This window comes from Vipera berus (assembly GCF_964194415.1).
Source record: "Vipera berus genome assembly, chromosome: 7".
NCBI classification, from domain to species: Eukaryota; Metazoa; Chordata; class Lepidosauria; order Squamata; family Viperidae; genus Vipera; species Vipera berus.
In genome coordinates, this window is record NC_138209.1 from 66,455,334 (window position 1) to 66,473,838 (window position 18,505).

General features: G+C 37.1%; 1 protein-coding gene across 1 annotated transcript in view; it reads right to left on the minus strand.

The window, feature by feature from the left end:
* The window catches only part of LOC308671114 (bifunctional heparan sulfate N-deacetylase/N-sulfotransferase 4), a gene marked incomplete at both ends in the record, with an annotated part of 115,898 nt that overhangs the window by 71,969 nt on the left and 25,424 nt on the right, over window positions 1-18,505 (minus strand). Inside the window, one exon of the mRNA XM_081333133.1 lies at window positions 2,042-2,129. Coding sequence (XP_081189259.1) covers window positions 2,042-2,129 — 88 coding nt within the window. The remainder of the gene's footprint in view (window positions 1-2,041; window positions 2,130-18,505) is intronic.

The following is an 18,505-nucleotide window of genomic DNA, read 5'->3' on the forward strand; positions in this document are numbered from 1 at the left end:
CCACATACGTAATTGGGTTTGGGCTACATGGCAAATTATTAAGCATCCTTGGTGGAGCAGTGGGCTAATGCCTCCTTAAGTAACACCAGCTGCCTGCAATTATTGCAGGTTCGCATCCCACCAGGCTCAAGGTTGACTCAGCCTTCCATCCTTCAGAGGTAGGTAAAATGAGGACCCAGATTGTTGGGGGCAATAAGCTGACTTTGTAATAATGCCGCTTGGGGGTGTGTGTGAAAGCCCTAATAAGCAGGCATATACATAGAATGAAGGCTACTGCTAAGCTTGTAAGCCGCCCTGAGTCTTCGGAGAAGGGCGGGATATAAATGGAATTAAAATAAATAAATAAAATAAAAATATTCCAACCCTGTTCAATTTCTATCAAAATAATAGCAACACCAATTGGTCATCGTTTCATATATGGATTGCTCAAGGTTGGGCCAAGTCCTGAACTCCTTCTGCTGTCTACTGTGGGAAGTCACCCCCCCCCCCCCGAAGAAGTAAATATTAAAAGGGCAAAATATTATACTTCCTCAAAGGACCTTAAAGAGGCAGAAAAAGCATGCCCATTTTTCTTAATAGCCCCAAGTCTCCCTCCCCCAAGCAGAAACCAGCTCTGTAGAAATGCAGATGTAAATAATCCATTCAGGAAGGTTGGAGGCCCCCATCTAGAAGCTTTGAAAGACAAAGACACCTAAAATCTACATACCCCACCCAAACTCTAAGACAGGACATAAAAGGATTAACCCACAGATGCCAAAGGGCACACCCAGACTCAGGTCAAAGTACATGACACAGGAAATACAAAGCCTCAAACAGGAACAGGAAATAACCTCAAGAGCCCCAGAAGGTATAAAAACCCACTCCCTACACATGTGCTCTCTTTTCTTCCAGAGCCATGTTTCTGTCTGGCTCTCCTCTTCAATAAACTGCAACCTTCTTTCTAAAGGAGTCACCATGTTGTTTGTTCCCGGCTTGGATTGAACCATGATGAAGACTTTTCCTTCAACACTACTTGTAATGAATTCTAATTTCTTTTCCTTCAACTTAAAGCATACTGAAAATGCAAAGTATTTGCGCAGTAATTGCAAATGCTAACTAATCTTTTCTATTAATTTTTGAAAAGTAAGCAGGTTAATAATGAAGAGTTGGTGAGAAGCAGACTGGATTTATGCAAACTGCACTGACCGCTGAAAAGCCTTTAATCTTTGCTTACTTTTAAAGCTGCCTTTTAATGAAGAAATATAGTAGGGAAATGGACAGCAAATGAATAAACTTTCAACAGGCATTAAAAAGAAATAGGAGGCAAAGTCAAGAAATACACATAATGTACCTGGAAGCAAGTAACACTAATCTGCAGACTCAGCGGGTGGAGGCAAAATCAATTAATTACTTAGGACTTAAAATGTGAAGTAATCCTCTTTTCATTTAATTTAAACTCCTTTTAAATCACATCTTTTCTCCTCTGGGCTGAACAAATCCTTCCAGGATGCCTCCTTGCTTATGTGACAGTATTTTGGTAAGACTAATTTGTAACCATGTGAAGTCACAGCAGGGTGTGTATCATGCAAATATGATTTGTTTAAAAGGTGAGAACTCTCAGATGTCTACATTTTCTATTTTATTCTATATAACAGAATGAAAAAAAGTCAATTTTGGCTCCAGTTATACTTTGTCTCTTAATATAAATACCTGATGGTCCTATTTACTCTTTATAATCCTTCTGTTAACATTATCTGCTTAAGAAAACGATCAGACTATTTTTCTATTTACTTTTAGCATGCTTTTGAAATAAACTTCCAGTTTTGATCAAATATTTTCGAAAGTTGAAATTCTCAAAATTGAAATATGCATATGAAAAAGAATTATATACTGTATTCCAAAGACATCAATAAACATAAAGTGATTTAATTAAAGATTCATAGTGAATTTTCATGAGACAACTGTGTAGATTTTGATATTTGCTAAAGTACTTGCAAAATGATGAAAATGTCTCTAATATTTTTCATATGCTTTTAACTGCTACTATATGGTTCCTGCTTACCTGTATGGTAAAACTTTCCTGAAAATCCAAGGTTGAAGGTAAAATTTGCAACCTGAGTGCGTAGTAATATTTGAGTTTCCAGTAAAGCCTGAAAAAAAATATAGGGAAAAAAGGACACTTATTTAGAATTTAAAAGAATCAGCTATAAAAGATTTTACAAAAAAAACCTAACACAACTTTTTTTTGGCAGTAAAATTGTCCTGGATGTAAGATTAATGTAAAAAAATGCTATCATGATAGCCTATATACTATCTTAATAAGCTGGCAATGCATTTCTATGAATTTTTATAGTGAAAACTAAGTACATTCACTATTAAAATGTTTAAAATTATAAATACAATTATAAATACATTTAGATATGAAACTGATCTTTGCAGGTGTTATGGAAACTGACAAAATTCACCACCTGTATATCCCTCTCCCCACATATGAGGGATATAATATCAATTCATAGAAAGCTATCTTTATATATCGTTTGTCATGGTTCCGACTAACAAAACACTTCAAAGAACTTTCAGGCATCGTTCCAGAAGCCCTTATTTATACAGCTCTTAATTGATTGGTCTCCATATAAGCTGAGAATTTGATCAAGAACACAAGGAATCCACTAGGATGTTAACTCAACAACCTGAATTTAGACCATTTGAAACAATGGGCATACTTTTGGACCATTCCTGTATATGTGAGCAATAGAAAACCTACTGACTCCTAATGATATTTATATCTAGGATCTGCTCCAAACTTACCAATAAATTTATTACCCACAATGATATAATAATACTACTATAATATAATCACATCTGTTTAAATGCATTTATAACTTAAGGATTTGCAACAGGGTCCTTTCATACTGTTGTTAGTTGCGAAGTCGTGTTTGACCCATCACGACCCTATGGACAACGTTCCTCCAGGCCTTCCTGTCCTCTACCATCTTCTGGAGTCCATTTAAGCTCACACCTACTGCTTCAGTAACTCCATCCAGCCATCTCATTCTCTGTTGTCCCCTTCTTCTATTGCCCTCAATCTTTCCCAGCATTAGGCTCTTCTCCAGTGAGTCCTTCCTTCTCATTAGATGGCCAAAGTATTTGAGTTTTAGCTTCATGATCTGGCCTTCTAAAGAGCAGTCAGGGTTGATCTCCTCTAGGACTGACTGGTTTGATTGCCTTGCAGTCCAAGGGACTCACAGGAGTCTTCTCCAGCACCATAGTTCAAAGGCTTCAATTCTTTGGTGCTCAGCCTTTCTTATGGTCCAGCTTTCACTGCCATACATTGCAACTGGGAAGACCATAGCCTTGACTATACGCACTTTTGTTGACAGGGTGATGTCTCTGCTTTTTAGTGTGCTGTCTAGATTTGCCATGGCTTTCCTCCCCAGGAGCAAGCGTCTTTTAATTTCTTGGCTACAGTCCCCATCATACTGTAATACACATCAATAATGAAAAACAGCAAAAACCGAAGACCAAAATAGAAACTATGTTAAATAGTAGACAATATGTCACAACACAGTGTGTTGTGTAACCTTCTAGGTGTGTAAAGTCAATTCATAATGCAAGATGTAAAGTCAAGTAACCAGAACAAAGTGGGTCAGGAAGATACTTGTTAGGCGTGTCAGTGGCGTGGTCATAACCCCCTTCTACATAGATAAGACAAAGCTGATTGATGTAGCTTGAAATCAGATTGGACTCAACAGGTGTAATACTCTAGTGAAATGATTGCGCACACAGAAACATGGGTGTAAAAGCTTGGTGATTTTATAAAGAAAGGAATGAGAAAAATGCTTTGTGTGATTTAGTTCCCATAATGATTCCAATCTTTTTTTTAAAAAAACCCCACTTTATTCAGTACTTTATAAGGGGGTTGGGCATAATGGGGTTTTTGGAGGAGAGGCAGAACATGGAAAGCACCTTATTATTATGGGATGAGTCCTGTAGCCAGATTCATAGTTTCTGCTCAAGCACCATGACTAGCAGATGTTTTTGTTCTGCTACCGAAGGCAGCAAAGGTAGGAGGGCAGAACCAGGAAGGGCAAACTTGGAGAAAATATCCAGTAGCTTTGCCTCACACACTAAATCAGGACAGCAGCATTGTGGATCAGAATAGAGGCAACTGAAGCAGAAATAGGTCTGCAATTCAGGCAACATACGCTAGTACATGGATCCTCAATGCCCAGGCTACAGCCCAATACTGGGCCTTGAGATTTTTGGAATGGGCCATGGAAATGGCAGGCAAACGCACATGTGCACATTCCCACTGGTACAAACAGCAGGTGAGTGTGTGCTTGCATGCTCCATTTGTGCAAGTAGCAAGTGTGTTTGCCCACCACTTGTGCAAATGGAGCTGTGTGCACGTGCTCCCCTCCCCCACTGGTCTGCAAAGCTGAAAAGGTTAGGGAAGTCTGCACTGGTACATCATTGCTTTTTTTTTTAATTCTAACTCAGCAGTTAAGTACTAGTGGTAAAAAAAAATAAGACTTTTTAAAATGAATTTCCTTTTAAGTGACATATTGCTTTATTTTTCTATGGCTTTATTGCTATTTTATCAAAGCATTGTTTAAAAATTGAAGATTGCTTTTATAGTTCTTTTTGGGGAGGAAGGCATTATGAAAATTGTGCCTTTAAATTGTAAGCCGCCCTGAGTCTTCGGAGAAGGGTGGGATATAAATGGGATTAATAATAATAATAATAATAATAATAATAATAATAATAATAATAATAATAATAATAACAACAACAACAACAACAACAACAACAACAACAACAGCAACAGCAACAGCAACAGTAATAATATTATGTTAGTAGTAATCACCTTCTGAGAGGAATTAGGGTGAATTCAATGAAATGAATATTATAATTTACCTTAGAAGTTGAAACAAGGTTTCTCATACTTTTAATGCATTATGCATGGCTTTATGAACTTTCCTGAAAGTTCAGTATGAAGATAATTATTGCAAAATATAAAATTATGACCACAAATATATTTCAACTCTGATAACGTAAGTATTGGTTCACAAGCAAACTGTAACTAGAAATGTTTGCTTTCAAAAAATGCCCACTTTAGTTTTTTATATTCCTCAATATAATCAAATAAACACTTATGTTGTTAAGGATCTTTCTAAATTGCCGATCTCATTGTTTTAATTTTTATTGAATCAATATTATATTTATTGCTCTTTATAAGCATACTGTATGCTTCAGCATCCATAGGATAGATAGATTTTTTTGGTGGAGCAGTGGGCTAATGCCTCCTTAAGTAACACCAGCTGCCTGCAATTAGTGCAGGTTCGCATCCCACCAGGCTCAAGGTTGACTCAGCCTTCCATCCTTCCGAGGTAGGTAAAATGAGGACCCAGATTGTTGGGGGCAATAAGCTGACTTTGTAATAATGCCGCTTGGGGTGTGTGTGTGTGTGAAAGCCCTAATAAGCAGGCATATACATAGAATGAAGGCTACTGCTAAGCTTGTAAGCCGCCCTGAGTCTTAGGAGAAGGGCGGGATATAAATGGAATTAAAATAAATAAAATAAAATAAATACTCTGTCTGTACTCAACAGGGTTTACGTTTCAACAATATTGTTGTTATTATTTGAGTTGCCCTGTCTTTATTCTTCATAATTGCTGCATCTATTAAGCAGGCATGATATTTTTTTCACAATGTTCTTGTTAATTACAACTATTTGCATAATAAAGTTTTTGGAGGCTAGTGCTCTAGGAACATTTCATGGCTAATAGGAAACAATTTGCTTTCCTTTATTAAGTACATTAAAACTTCATGCCCCAGACATTGTTGACTGTAAACATTTGATTCTGCTCAAATTTAATGCACCAAGGCATTTTGCTCTGCCATATTAGCTTTATTTATATGCTGTGTTCTGGATTGTTAGCTACTAATGAGACTTCAGCTCTCATTGCTTTAAGGCCTGAGCACTAGCTTCATTTTAATGAGATCATTATTTGCTGTCTCCAAATGGGAGACAACAAATTTGCCTTTTAATTAAAGGTCAAAACACCTCTAGCTAAGGAGAGTGAAGAGGATATCAAATCCTTTGAGAAATTCAAGGAACTTTCCCTCCCCTTTTCTTTATATCTGTGCTAAATAGACATACGGTAGTTAGCCATAATTACTTGTATAGCCTTATGATGGATACAGCTGTAAATATGAACTCAGTGAGAATAATTCTAAATTCTGGAACTATTAATCTCAAGACAGGGTAAAAAGTGAACATCAACCAAAGTTATTAAAGAAACTTTACTCCTAACCTGAAAGTCCATGTGAATAAATATCCCAGTTAAAGCAGGATCCCCTTGTTTACGTGTGAAAATCCAGTTTAATTTAGCTAAAACTCATATTTCCTATCTGGAAAAATATAATCAGTAACTGAATTAGTGCCAGTCATATGCATAGCTATGATTAAGTGAACACTTTTTTCTTCTTATGCATGTATACTAATATGTATAAATTAATATATGGACAGTTCTGTATCACAATTATGATAGCTCTATTATGAGAAATTTGTGTGATCCAATAAATATATTGGAAAAGTTATTTAAAAAGTTGGCAACCACCAAAGAAAGGCATTACTGGTTGTTTCAGACTAGGTGAGGAAAACAATGCTTGGTACAATTTTGCCAAGAAAACAGATTTAGGAACATGAATACATCAAAGAGCATAAGACCCTCGTGTACATTTGGACCTCCCTGAATGGACTTCACCATAATCAGATTGACTGCAGTCATTGACAGACCAGTTCAATCCTTCCTGTTAAGACCTATCCAAGTGCTTATTGCAATTCAGATCATGACCTCTTGGTGGCAAAGATTAAAGTCAAATTATGCCCTATCAAAAAGGCAGTGCCTCCAAAGAGGTTTGATGTCACCAAAATACCTACTACATATAGAGATAAAAAAAAATAGGTTTGAATTACTGGACATTGCTGAGAAGATGCCTGATGAACTGTGGCAGGAAATTCAATGAGTGACATAAACAGGTTGAAGTGGACTACATGAAGGGTCACACAGGAATGCATTTATGCAAGTCAGAAAAATCCGAGCACCATTTATTGCTCATAAAGGGATCATTAGAAGCAAGCAAGGGAAACTAATGTCCGGCCAACAAGGCATCAAGAACAGATGGTAAGTATATACAGAACAGCTATGCAGATGATGAGAAAAGGCAGGGCTTTTTTTCTCATAGAACGCTCAGAATGGAGTTCCGGCACCTTTTTTGGATGGAACCTTGTAGGATAGGCAAGGCGGGTTGTATAACATGTGTGAGTTCCAGCACCTTTTTCTTTTTCAAAAAAAGCACTGAGAAAAGGGAAGTAGAAATAGAACTGGCCATCCTTGAGGAAGAGGTCATATGAGCAAAGAATCAACTGCCAAACAACAAGATTCCAGGGACACTATCCCTGAGGAATTACAGAGTCCTGTACTACCCAGAATCATTAGAGACCTGAAATAGAAATATAACCAACATTGAGGGAGTGATGATAGTCCTGCAGAATTGCTGAGACCTGTGCCACCCAGAGTCCTCAGAGACCTGTGCCAGAAAATTTGGGAAACCAACACATGGCCATAGGATTGGAAATGCTAAGTGTTGATTCTACTGCCCAAAAATGGTAACTCTAAAAATTGTTCCAATTATCTCGCAATTGCTCACATCAGCAAGGTTCTGCTTAAAATTATTCAATGACTAGCACCAACCATCAAAAGGGAATTACCAGGTGTCCAGGCTGGCTTCTGAAGGGGTCATGGCATATTGGAAATCTGCTCTGGATCATTGAAAAATCTTGCGATTATCAAAAGATCATTTACATGTGCTTCATCGACTATAAGAAAGCCTTTGATTGTGTTGATCATGAGAAGCAAAGGAGAGCTCTACAAAATCTGGGGGTACAAGCACATCTGGCCAAATTGGTGCAATTACTGTACACAAATTGGGAAGCCACTGTGCAAACACCACTTGGAGACCCCGTTTGGTTTAAGATAAAGAAGTAGTACAAGGTTGCATTCTCTCCCCTTTCTTATTCAACCTTTATGCCAAAATGATCATGAGTAAACTAGATCTTGAAGAATCAAAAATCAGGGTAAATATTTGAGGAAGAAACATCAGCAATCTTTGATATACTGGCAATATAGGCCTTCTTTCAGAAACTAAAGAAGGCCTGGAGCATCTGATCAAGAAAATCAAAGCAGAAAGTAAGAATTTTGTCCCTTCTTGAACATCAAAAGGACCGAGCTAATGACCACTGCAAGAAATGGAAACATCAAAATAGTGACTGAAGAGAGAGAATGTGTGGAAAAATGCAGCACACACAAACACACACACACACACACACACACACACACACAAACCACATTGGATTGCACTGGGTCACACATCAATGATGAACCTGAACTGAATATGGAAAAGCAAAGATATCAGGCTCACAACCAAATGTAAGTTAATCTGTTCTATTGTGTTCCCCGTAGCTACAGTATAGTTGTGAAAGCTCTACCTTAAAAAAGCAAGATGGGAAGAAAATTGACTCATTTGAGCTGTGAGAGAAGGCTCCTGCATATATATATCAGATATGTCACTGGAAGGCAAAAATCACAAAACAGTGTCTCAATTTTGCCATGTCATGAGAGGGATGCAATGGAAAAAGCAATTAAGTTTGGAAGAGTTAGTGATAAAAGGAAACCAGGCTGTCAAAGAACATGGTGGCAGGACACTATCAGAGCTGAGACCAGACAGAGCATAGAAAAACTCAAAGAAATAGTGCAAGATCAGAAGATGTGGAGAGACATGGGCCATAGAATTGCCAAGAATCAGATTTGACTGAACAGATATCCTCCTCCTCCTCCTCCTCCTTATAGACCAATAAACTAGCCCATCTCTCCATGTGTCAAAATTGGAAATAGATACATTTCTGTTTTTTTCTATACAATGATGCCACACTACTTTCTCAGAGATTGGCCTGAAATGGGTGCTTTTATATACTTGTTGAACATAACTGAGATGAATGGCTAGAAATTAATTACTGTAAAACCAAGGTCATGGTTTTTGCTAAGTGCTCTAAGGCTCATGCCTGGCGGCTAAATAATCATTTAATTGAGAAAGGCAGGACCTTTAAATATCTGCAGATTGTTTTCCATGCTACAGGCAGCTGTAAATCTCCCACCAATTATGTTACTCTAAATGCACAAAAAACAATGTCAGCTTTACAATCTTACTGCTTTTCCAAAGGAGCCCAACATATACAGTATCTGCAGCGATTGAAGTGTTTTTGGCTAAGATCCTAGCCTAGCTTGTTTTTGGAGCCCAGTTGGGCTCCTGCAGGTCAATCTTTTCTCTTGAAAGGATTCAAGTCGGTTTTTCAAGTACCTCAGTGCATTCTGAATGTGCTGCTTTGCCATAATTAAAATAGCAACCCTTGGCTGTATATTCATTTTCTCCTATTGGCTTAAGCTTTCCTTTTTTTCCAGGCTGCTTGGTCCCTTTAATTATAACCAAGAGCTTTCAGTTTTTCTGATGCCAGATATTACATGCCAAAGTGCAACTCTGTGGCTCTTCATGGTGAACTATCACCCTGATAGGCTTTGATCTCAAACAACAGGCCATTGAATTGTGGTTGTGAGCAGATTTATTAGTTCTTCCTAGAAACTTCTTCTTGAGCTACTCTGCATACCTTCTCCAATCAGCCAGACACCTTAGCCACATAACAGTTTTGAAATTTGGAAGAGATTTATCCTTGCCTAGATTCAATGCGCTCCTAAACAGTTGCTACTGAAGGATAATATTTAAATATGCCTTTGAACAGAGACTGTATCTATGAGGTGGAGAAATAATTGAAATGATGGACCACATTGTTTTGTAGTGTTCCCTCTACGCTGACCCTTGCCAGGAATTCTTCACTAAACTAAACTGACTTGCTTTATCTTCTTATTATCAGATCAGTCTGATTTTACTTCTTTGACCAAAGTTAAGTAGTGTTCTAGAGTTTGTACACTGTAGTATATCTTTTAAGAATTCGTAGATATTGCAGAAGAATTGTGTTTTTCTTTTTCCTAGTTAATTGAGAATTTTTTTATTTTCTTTTTTTTGCAAATTGATTGTGATTTTCTTCTTTTATTTGCTGATCTTTGACCAAATGAAAAAAATGATCGATTTTCTGCTGCAATAGATTAAATAAAGTAGGAAGCTTTAAATTTAGGTACTATGAAAAAGTATCCTAACAATAAAAACACATCTCAACCTCAGACAAATATACAGGTATCTACTTTAGATATTTATAACTCCTATGGTTTTTTTTTATGTAACACTTCAGTGCCAGCTGAATGGGTGGTCTGAACGACTGATTTCTATCTTTTTTTATTCAAATAAAGGAGCGAGCCAGTTATTCAGTGGTATCTTATTCTGCAGAGGATCTTCTAATCTGATGAATAGCTAACAGTTGCCAGATTTCTCTATGGCATGAATGATTTCTGTGGGATCTGCTTGCCAAAAGAGACTTAATTGTCCAGCTCCTATTAATATATGGAGGTAATTAACATCTTTTCTTTCATTGGAAGGTATTATTGAAAACCTGGTAGATTAAGAATGGTACATTTTAAATGAAAAATCTATCCCATCTGATATTTTCTGTTGTTAAATTAGAATTCTTCATAAGGCAGTCCAACATACCTGAAAGGGCTGTTTTTCAATCAGCATTTAATATTTTCAAAGTTTGTTTAGGCTTGGTATAATTATACATTTTATTTTCTGTTACCATTGTTTTCCATCACTGGATACACGCTCCAGCATAGAAGAGACAGGGAACTCCAGATTCATATCTGCCATACCCTAATGTAGCAATGCACTTCCCTGGGATTCGGTGGCTGCTTCTATGCACCCACTCTGAAGACGTTTCACTTCATAACTGAATAAAGCTACATTTTTAATATTTAACATTTAATATCTACTTTAGAAACCACAACTTCGAATTATAAGTCTTCACTGCATTTTCATTTGATCAGGAACCCCTAAAGGGAGTAAAATCTTAATATTTTTCTTGAAATATCATCCCAATCTAGATTTTTTTAAAACATATACTCTCCCATAGGAAGCATTGTTTAATGTCTTATTTCAGTAAGCGTTATGATGGTCGAAAAACAATTAGTTTGCTTCCAGGTTCAAGCCAAGGTATTGGTTATAATCTTTAAAACCCTATATGGCTTGGGGCCAGGCTACATGCAAAACTGTCTTCTCCACATTACATTGGCCAATCTCATCCGGTTAGGCATGTAGGATATGTTACCCGCCTCATCAGATAAAGAATTTCAACTGGAGGGGTACAGAAAAATAGCCTTCCTGCCATTGTCCCATCCAATATAATATTCTCCAACCAGGTGTGAGGCGATCTCCAGTCTCTGGATCTTTCAGATGTCTCTGCAGACCTGGCCCTAATAGGGACTCACAGAGGAGCATGCAACCTTGGAATGGTTAACACTTTAAAGGCCCTCCTTCCAGCTTTTTAACTTTAAATATCCTATTGTTGTTTTAACTGGCTCCTAGCGGGGTTTGGATGCGGTGGCTCAGTGGGTTAGGATGCTGAGCCTGTCGATCAGAAGGTCGGCAGTTTGGCGGGTCGAATCCCAAATGCTGCATAATAGAGTGAGCGCCTGTTACTCGTCCCAGCTTCTGCCAACCTAGCAGTTTGAAAGCATGTAAAAATGCAAGTAGAAAAATAGGGACCACTATGATGGGAAGGTAACAGTGTTCTGTGCGCCTTTGGTGTCCAGTCATGCTGGCCACATGACCACAGAGACATCCTCGGACAAGTGCTGGCTCTTCGGCTTTGAAATGGAGATGAGCACCAGCCCCTAGAGTCGGAAACGACTAGCACGCATGTGCGGGGGAACCTTTACCTTTACCTTAGCAGGGTTTAATATGGTTTTCATGATTTCATTTATATACTACCCAGAATCGCTCTGTGAGTGAGATGGGCGGTTTCTAAATTTGTTACATAAATAATATAAATAAATAAATTTAAAAAAACCAAAACCAAATAAAGAACAACAAATCTGCTTTCCCCAGAAGTAGCAACAGTAAAAATCCTTAATCTGCTGTACTCTAATTTTAGTAATCAGTCATTTGTTTGAGAACTAATGACAGTGATTCAAAATTTTGAATTAATGTCTTGCCTGTAACAATGTGGAACCAACATGGCAGATTCTCCATGGTTGAATTAAACCAATTATTAGAAAGTTGTCTTTTGATTTGGAATGTTTCATTAAGCAAGGGATTGGGCTCAATGACCTAAATGCCCCCTGTAACTCTGATTTTATGAAACCTACTTAAGTTGAGTATGATGAATAGTTTAAAGTGGTAACAGATATATAACTTGGTTATGAATGATTGCTTTGTATCCACTGTGCAGAATCACATGTAACAATCTGCGTGATTAAGGTATTTGTGCTATGCTAGTGAGAAAATCCATTTTAAAAGTTCAGAAAAAAGGTTCATATTATCTTAACTGGTCAATATGAACCTTTCTGACTATACTACTGAAAATTTCTAATGCTCTTACGTAACAAAGTTCCTGTCAGTTCAACCAAAGTCTATATTGTCGATCATACTTTTCATGACTGTGATGTCACTTTTGCTTCAAGCAAGAGCAAAGCAAGATTTTTTTTCCTGCTGCTATTCTTCAGAAAAATGAATGTTTCACATGCCACCTTGCCCCTCATCCCAAATAATATTACAGGAAAATAATATTATGCAATATTTTAAGGGCAAAATACTATATAGCAACCAACTTTTAGATATGACCTATTAAGTACTCCATTGTTTGTAAACTACACAAGTGAATACCTCCAGAAAAAGTCATAATTTACTATATTGTATGAATATATCACTCTATGCCTGTCAAGTTGTATTTGTCCTGTGCATCAATGCTGTTCACTTCATTTATCTAAAAGCAGGCAATGTGATTCCCTGATGGAGCTACTTTACAAGTATATAACAATATTGAATTATAACCCAGAAAACAGAATATCGCCATTAGTAAATATTTATCTTGATATATTCTAACAAATTTATTCCAGAGTTGTAGGCAACAAATATACTTGTTAAGAAAATGAAAATAAGTGTATTTTTTTAAACGAAAGAATTGTCGTATAATTCATTACACAAGTTCTGATATTAACAAAGTAGATAATGATTATATTTAATAAAGATTTAAGAGATAATGAGAATGTTTTTTTATTTGGTAAGATATATTTAATGACTAAAGTAATAAGTAATTCTTTCTGACATATACATATATACGCACAAATGTATTACTGATTTTAAGACTTCTTAAAATTTACCTTGCAGAGTTTATTTAAAAATAAAATAATTGTTCAATCTGAGTCAAAAATACCACTTTTTAAAAACTAACGTTTAACTATTTTTACTACCCACTTATGATCCATTAAAATATTCTATGTCTTGTGTGAGACACAAAATACTGCAAATGGATCCAGTTGTTGGATGCAAAGTTTTTGTTTTTGTTTTAAATATTGTATAAAGATTAATGGTGGAACTTGCAATTGGTCTTCAGGGAGTTGTTAAACCATAGAACATTCCTTTTCCTATAACTAGGCTAAGTGCTTTTTATCCCCTACATATTTTTTTTCCAATGAAGCATGCATTTTCAGAATTATTTCCGTATACTGGCATAATATGTGATGCTGTGTAATGTAACTGACAGGAACTCTAAGTACTATCTAAAAATTCCCACATCAGCAAAAGTCTTCCAAAATGTTGGATCAAGTAGTTTTAAGTCACATACACAGCAATTTTTAAATTTGGAGACAGTGACAACCTTCTAAAAGGATAATATGAAGGTATGTCCACTAAAATCATTTACTTCTTTAAATTGATAAAATAAAACCATAAATCTTAGTTAAGATATCTACAGTAAATATAGCTTAATTGTGTTCTTCTTGTTTCAATCCTATATAAACCTACTAAGGAATTATCTTCATTGCGTTCCACGTCCATGTTCATATGTGGAATTTATCCCCAGCGCATTTACTGGAACATAAGCTCCAATTTAGAACTTCCTTTCAAGTAAACACACTTGGACTGCAGTAGGAACCACCACAATGTGCAGAGTGGAAATCTACAAGGTTATTAGGGAGAATGACATAAAGTATAGATGTGCTTAACTCTTTCTTATCTTAAAGCAATCAGACAGACTCAATTATGAAGTGGTTCATTGTATGGAATGTAGCTTTGTCCTTATTTTCTATTGCAAATTATTTCATGAACTTGATGGGACCTGATGGGACCAATTGTAAGAGAAGCTGTTAGCTACGTAAAGTGGAGCATATTTCAAGGGTACAACCATGTTGCTTTCTTAATAGGAAGATGAAGATGACTGCAATTGTCATCTTTTGCAATGCTTTTTCAGCTTTTAAATGTACCATACAGTCATGGCATCTACTGGAGATAGTATATTCAAATAATGAAGAAGCCTAATATTATTGAGCTTTGGAGACCAAAAGGTTATCCAGAGCATCCCTGGAGTTCAACAAGGACAAATTATGAAATGTGCATGATGATGTTAGTATGAAAATGTCACAATATATGCACTTGCTCTGGACTTCGGCACACTAATATGTAAGACTAGTATTTGTATAATGATGGTAATGAAGCTATACATTTTTAATATACAGCCTGCTTCTAGCAGTTTGTGAAAATATTGCACGGCTTCAGTGGTTTGTCAACTTGAGGAAGGATAACACCATCTATCATGTTTAGTAACAGGCATTCCATAAGTATGAATTCTGATTTACATACAAATTTTGGTTAATAACAGACTCAGGAACAGCACTTATTCTTAACCTGGAGCCTGCCTATATCATATATAGAAAGCCAGTTGAGTGCAGTGATTACTATGCTAGCTTAGGAAGCAGGAGAGTATTAGGCCTGTTTTGGGGGTGACTATGGGCAGAAGTATCAGGCAAGCCACCTTATTCATTTATATCTCAGGGGCTGCCACAAAGAAGAGGGAGCCAAGCTATTCTCCAAAGCACCTGAAAGCAGGACAAGAAGCAATGGATGGAAACTAGTCAAGGAGAGAAGCAACCTAGAACTAAGGAGAAACTTCCTGACAGTTAGAACAACTAACCAGTGGAACAACCTGCCTCCAGAGGTGGTGAATGCTCCAACACTGGAACTTTTTAAGAAGAGACTGGACAGCCATTTGTCTGAAATGGTTTAGGGTTTCCTGCCTTAGCAGGGGGTTGGACTAGATGACCTCCAAGGTCCCTTCCAACTTCTTCTTCTTCTTCTTCTTCTTCTTCTTCTTCTTCTTCTTCTTCTTCTTCTTCTTCTTCTTCTTCTTCTTCTTCTTCTTCTTCTTCTTCTTCTTCTTCTTCTTCTTCTTCTTCTCCTTCTCCTTCTCCTTCTCCTTCTCCTTCTTCTTCTTTATAAAATTTATAGGCTGCCCATCTTACCTCATAAAAAACCCTTATGTTTTTTACACACACAGAGACACACACAGACGCACATGCACACACATACACACACACTGTTTGTGTGCTGTGGTGGCACAGTGGTTAGAATGCAGTATTGCAGGCTAATTCTGCCAACTGCCAGCAGTTTGATCCTGACCTCAAGGTTGACTCAGCCTTCCATTCTTCCGAGGTTGATAAAATGAGGATCCAGATTGTAGGGCACAATAGGCTGATTCAATAAACCACTTAGAAAGGGCTGCAAAGCACAATGAAGCAGCATATAAGACTAAGTGCTATTGCTATATAAAAAGACAGGATTTTTAACAACAACAACAACAATAATAATAATATGGTTGGAGCTAAGTGGTACATTCTATAAGATGGTTGTAGCTAGGGAGCTAAAGAAATTTACCATAGATTTCTGTGGAAGAAGATTTAATGACTGCCCAAATGGATCTGACTGTAATATTGAATTGATATTCTTTGTATCAGTCTTTACCTGGTCAAAATCTGCATAATAAAACCATTTATTGCAAGAGATGCAGTCAGAAAAATGAATTCAGGTTTCTGAGCCTATAATAAAAAGTGCACTATCATAGAAAAGAGTTTATATCTAGCAAATTTGTATTTTAGAAGCATGTATTAGGAAAATTGTGCAACAATTAATTATATTAATGAAACGTGCATTAAACAATTTCAGAAGAAATTGACCAGAAAACTACATACATTAACAACTGTATAAAGCTTAAAAAGGTAAAGGTAAAGGTTCCCCCGCACATGCGTGCTAGTCGTTTCCAACTCTAGGGGCCGGTGCTCATCTCCGTTTCAAAGCCGAAGAGCCAGCGCTTGTCCGAGGACGTCTCCGTGGTCATGTGGCCGGCATGACTGGACACCAAAGGCGAACGGAATGCTGTTACCTTCCCACCGTAGTGGTCCCTATTTTTCTACTTGCATTTTTACGTGCTTTCAAACTGCTAGGTTGGCAGAAGCTGGGACGAGTAACAGGCGCTCACTCTGTTACGCAGCACTCGGGATTCGACCCGCCAAACTGCCAACCTTCTGATCGACAAGCTCAGCGTCCTAACCCACTGAGCCACCGCGTCCCTATAAAGCTTAGCATGCTACAAAAGATCACAACCAAAAATGGATAGACACTTTGAAATTGATAATTTACAAAAACCTGAACAGAAGGTAAACCTAAATACTGTCTTTGTAACTCTGAAAATAAAGTGGTATAAACTTTAATTTATGCATAGTTTCTGTGCTTACAAGTCTGCACAGTCTTTTTGACCAAAGCCCTTAGTATAATGTGAAAACTGTCCTTTAAAAAGAAAAAAATAATAATAACCTTGCTAAACTTTACTTCCTTGGTGGGCTTTATTTCTGAGTTTTAATATTAAAATCCTGGATGCACTAAACATTATTTTTTTCTTAAGGAAATCTAGCTTTCTCTCAGCTACTACAGTTAGTCCTTGATTTATGACAGCATTTGAGCCCAAGATTTCTGTTGCTGAATAAAATATTTGTTAAGTGAGTTTTGCCGCAGTTTACGACTTTTCTTGCCACAGTTGTTAAGTGAATCATGGCAGATATTAAGTTAGGAACATTATTAAGTGAATCTGCCTTCCCCATTATTCACTTTGCTGGTCAGAAGTTTACAGAAAAAGATCACATGATCCCGGAACACTGCAAGGGTCACAAATATGAGCCAGTTGCCAAACATCCGAATTTTGATCATGTGACCAATGGCATGCTGCAATGATCGCTTTTTTCAGTACCATTGTAACCAAATGATCTGCTGTATGTTGAGGACTACTTGTACAATGTTTTGCTACATTTTCAATGGGCAGCATTAATTGCCTTTGAAACCAATTCATAGACTAGTGATGGCGAACCTTTTAGAGACAGAGTGCTCAAGCTGCAACCCAAAACCCACTTATGTATTGTGGGGTGCTGGGTGAGCGTGGTCCATTTGGTTGGTGTGGCCAGTTGGGTGGATGTAGCCCATTGGGTGGGTGTGGCTGCAGTGGTAACAGCAGACTGGGCGGGACTAAAAAGTTCAATCAATCAATTCCAACTTTGCGAGATTTTTTTTCCCCGTGTGAAGTTGAAGTTGATTGATTGATTGAACATTGTTGTTTTTTGCACACGGCGGCTGAGGCCTAAAGCGAAAAGTTTTTATGAAACCCAGCTGAAGGCCTAGGACTGGGGCAACAGTGCGCGTGATCACAGAGAGGGGCTCTGCGTGCCACCTATGGCACGCATGCCATAGATTCACCACTATGGGACTAGGGCATGAATTGGAAATATTCTTCCTCACTATATAAAGAAATTGCAAATTTTATTAGGTAGAGGATTTACACGCTTTCTCCGGTTCTGAATATAAAAGTTTCTTCTCTGCTTTTAGAAGAAAACTTCTGCCAGCCATTAATGGTTATACAATCTACTGTGGCCTTCTAGAATTATTTACAGTATGTCTGAGTTGCTTTTATTTGTACATAATATACTAGCAGCATGTTTCCAGTTATAGCAAAAATAATGATGAAAACAAATGGAAAAACTTGTTCCCTTTCCTTATAACAAATACAATGAAATTGAACTTCATAATGCTATGTGCTTGTGTTTATAGCACGGGTGAATTTTGACATATATTGTGAAACAAACATAAATAGAGTTGGTATAATATTGAACAACTCACACTCAGCAGTTATTTTAAAATAATTTAAAACGAAAGAATCTATGAGCAGTGATCAATTAACTCTTGATCTGGGCTTATCTATTATTAACCACTGATAAATGTTGGGAAGCCAAACTGCTCCTCAGTACAGGAAAAAAATGTACCCTTATTAGAGAAGGAATAAAGAAGAACGTTGATGAGCTGAATACAGTTGATAAAATAAGCAATCAAGTGGTGAGCTATTGAACAGGAGATCTAACAGAATCTGAACACAAAAGAACTTGCATAGTATTTTTATTATCTATCTACCCATCCATATGATTAA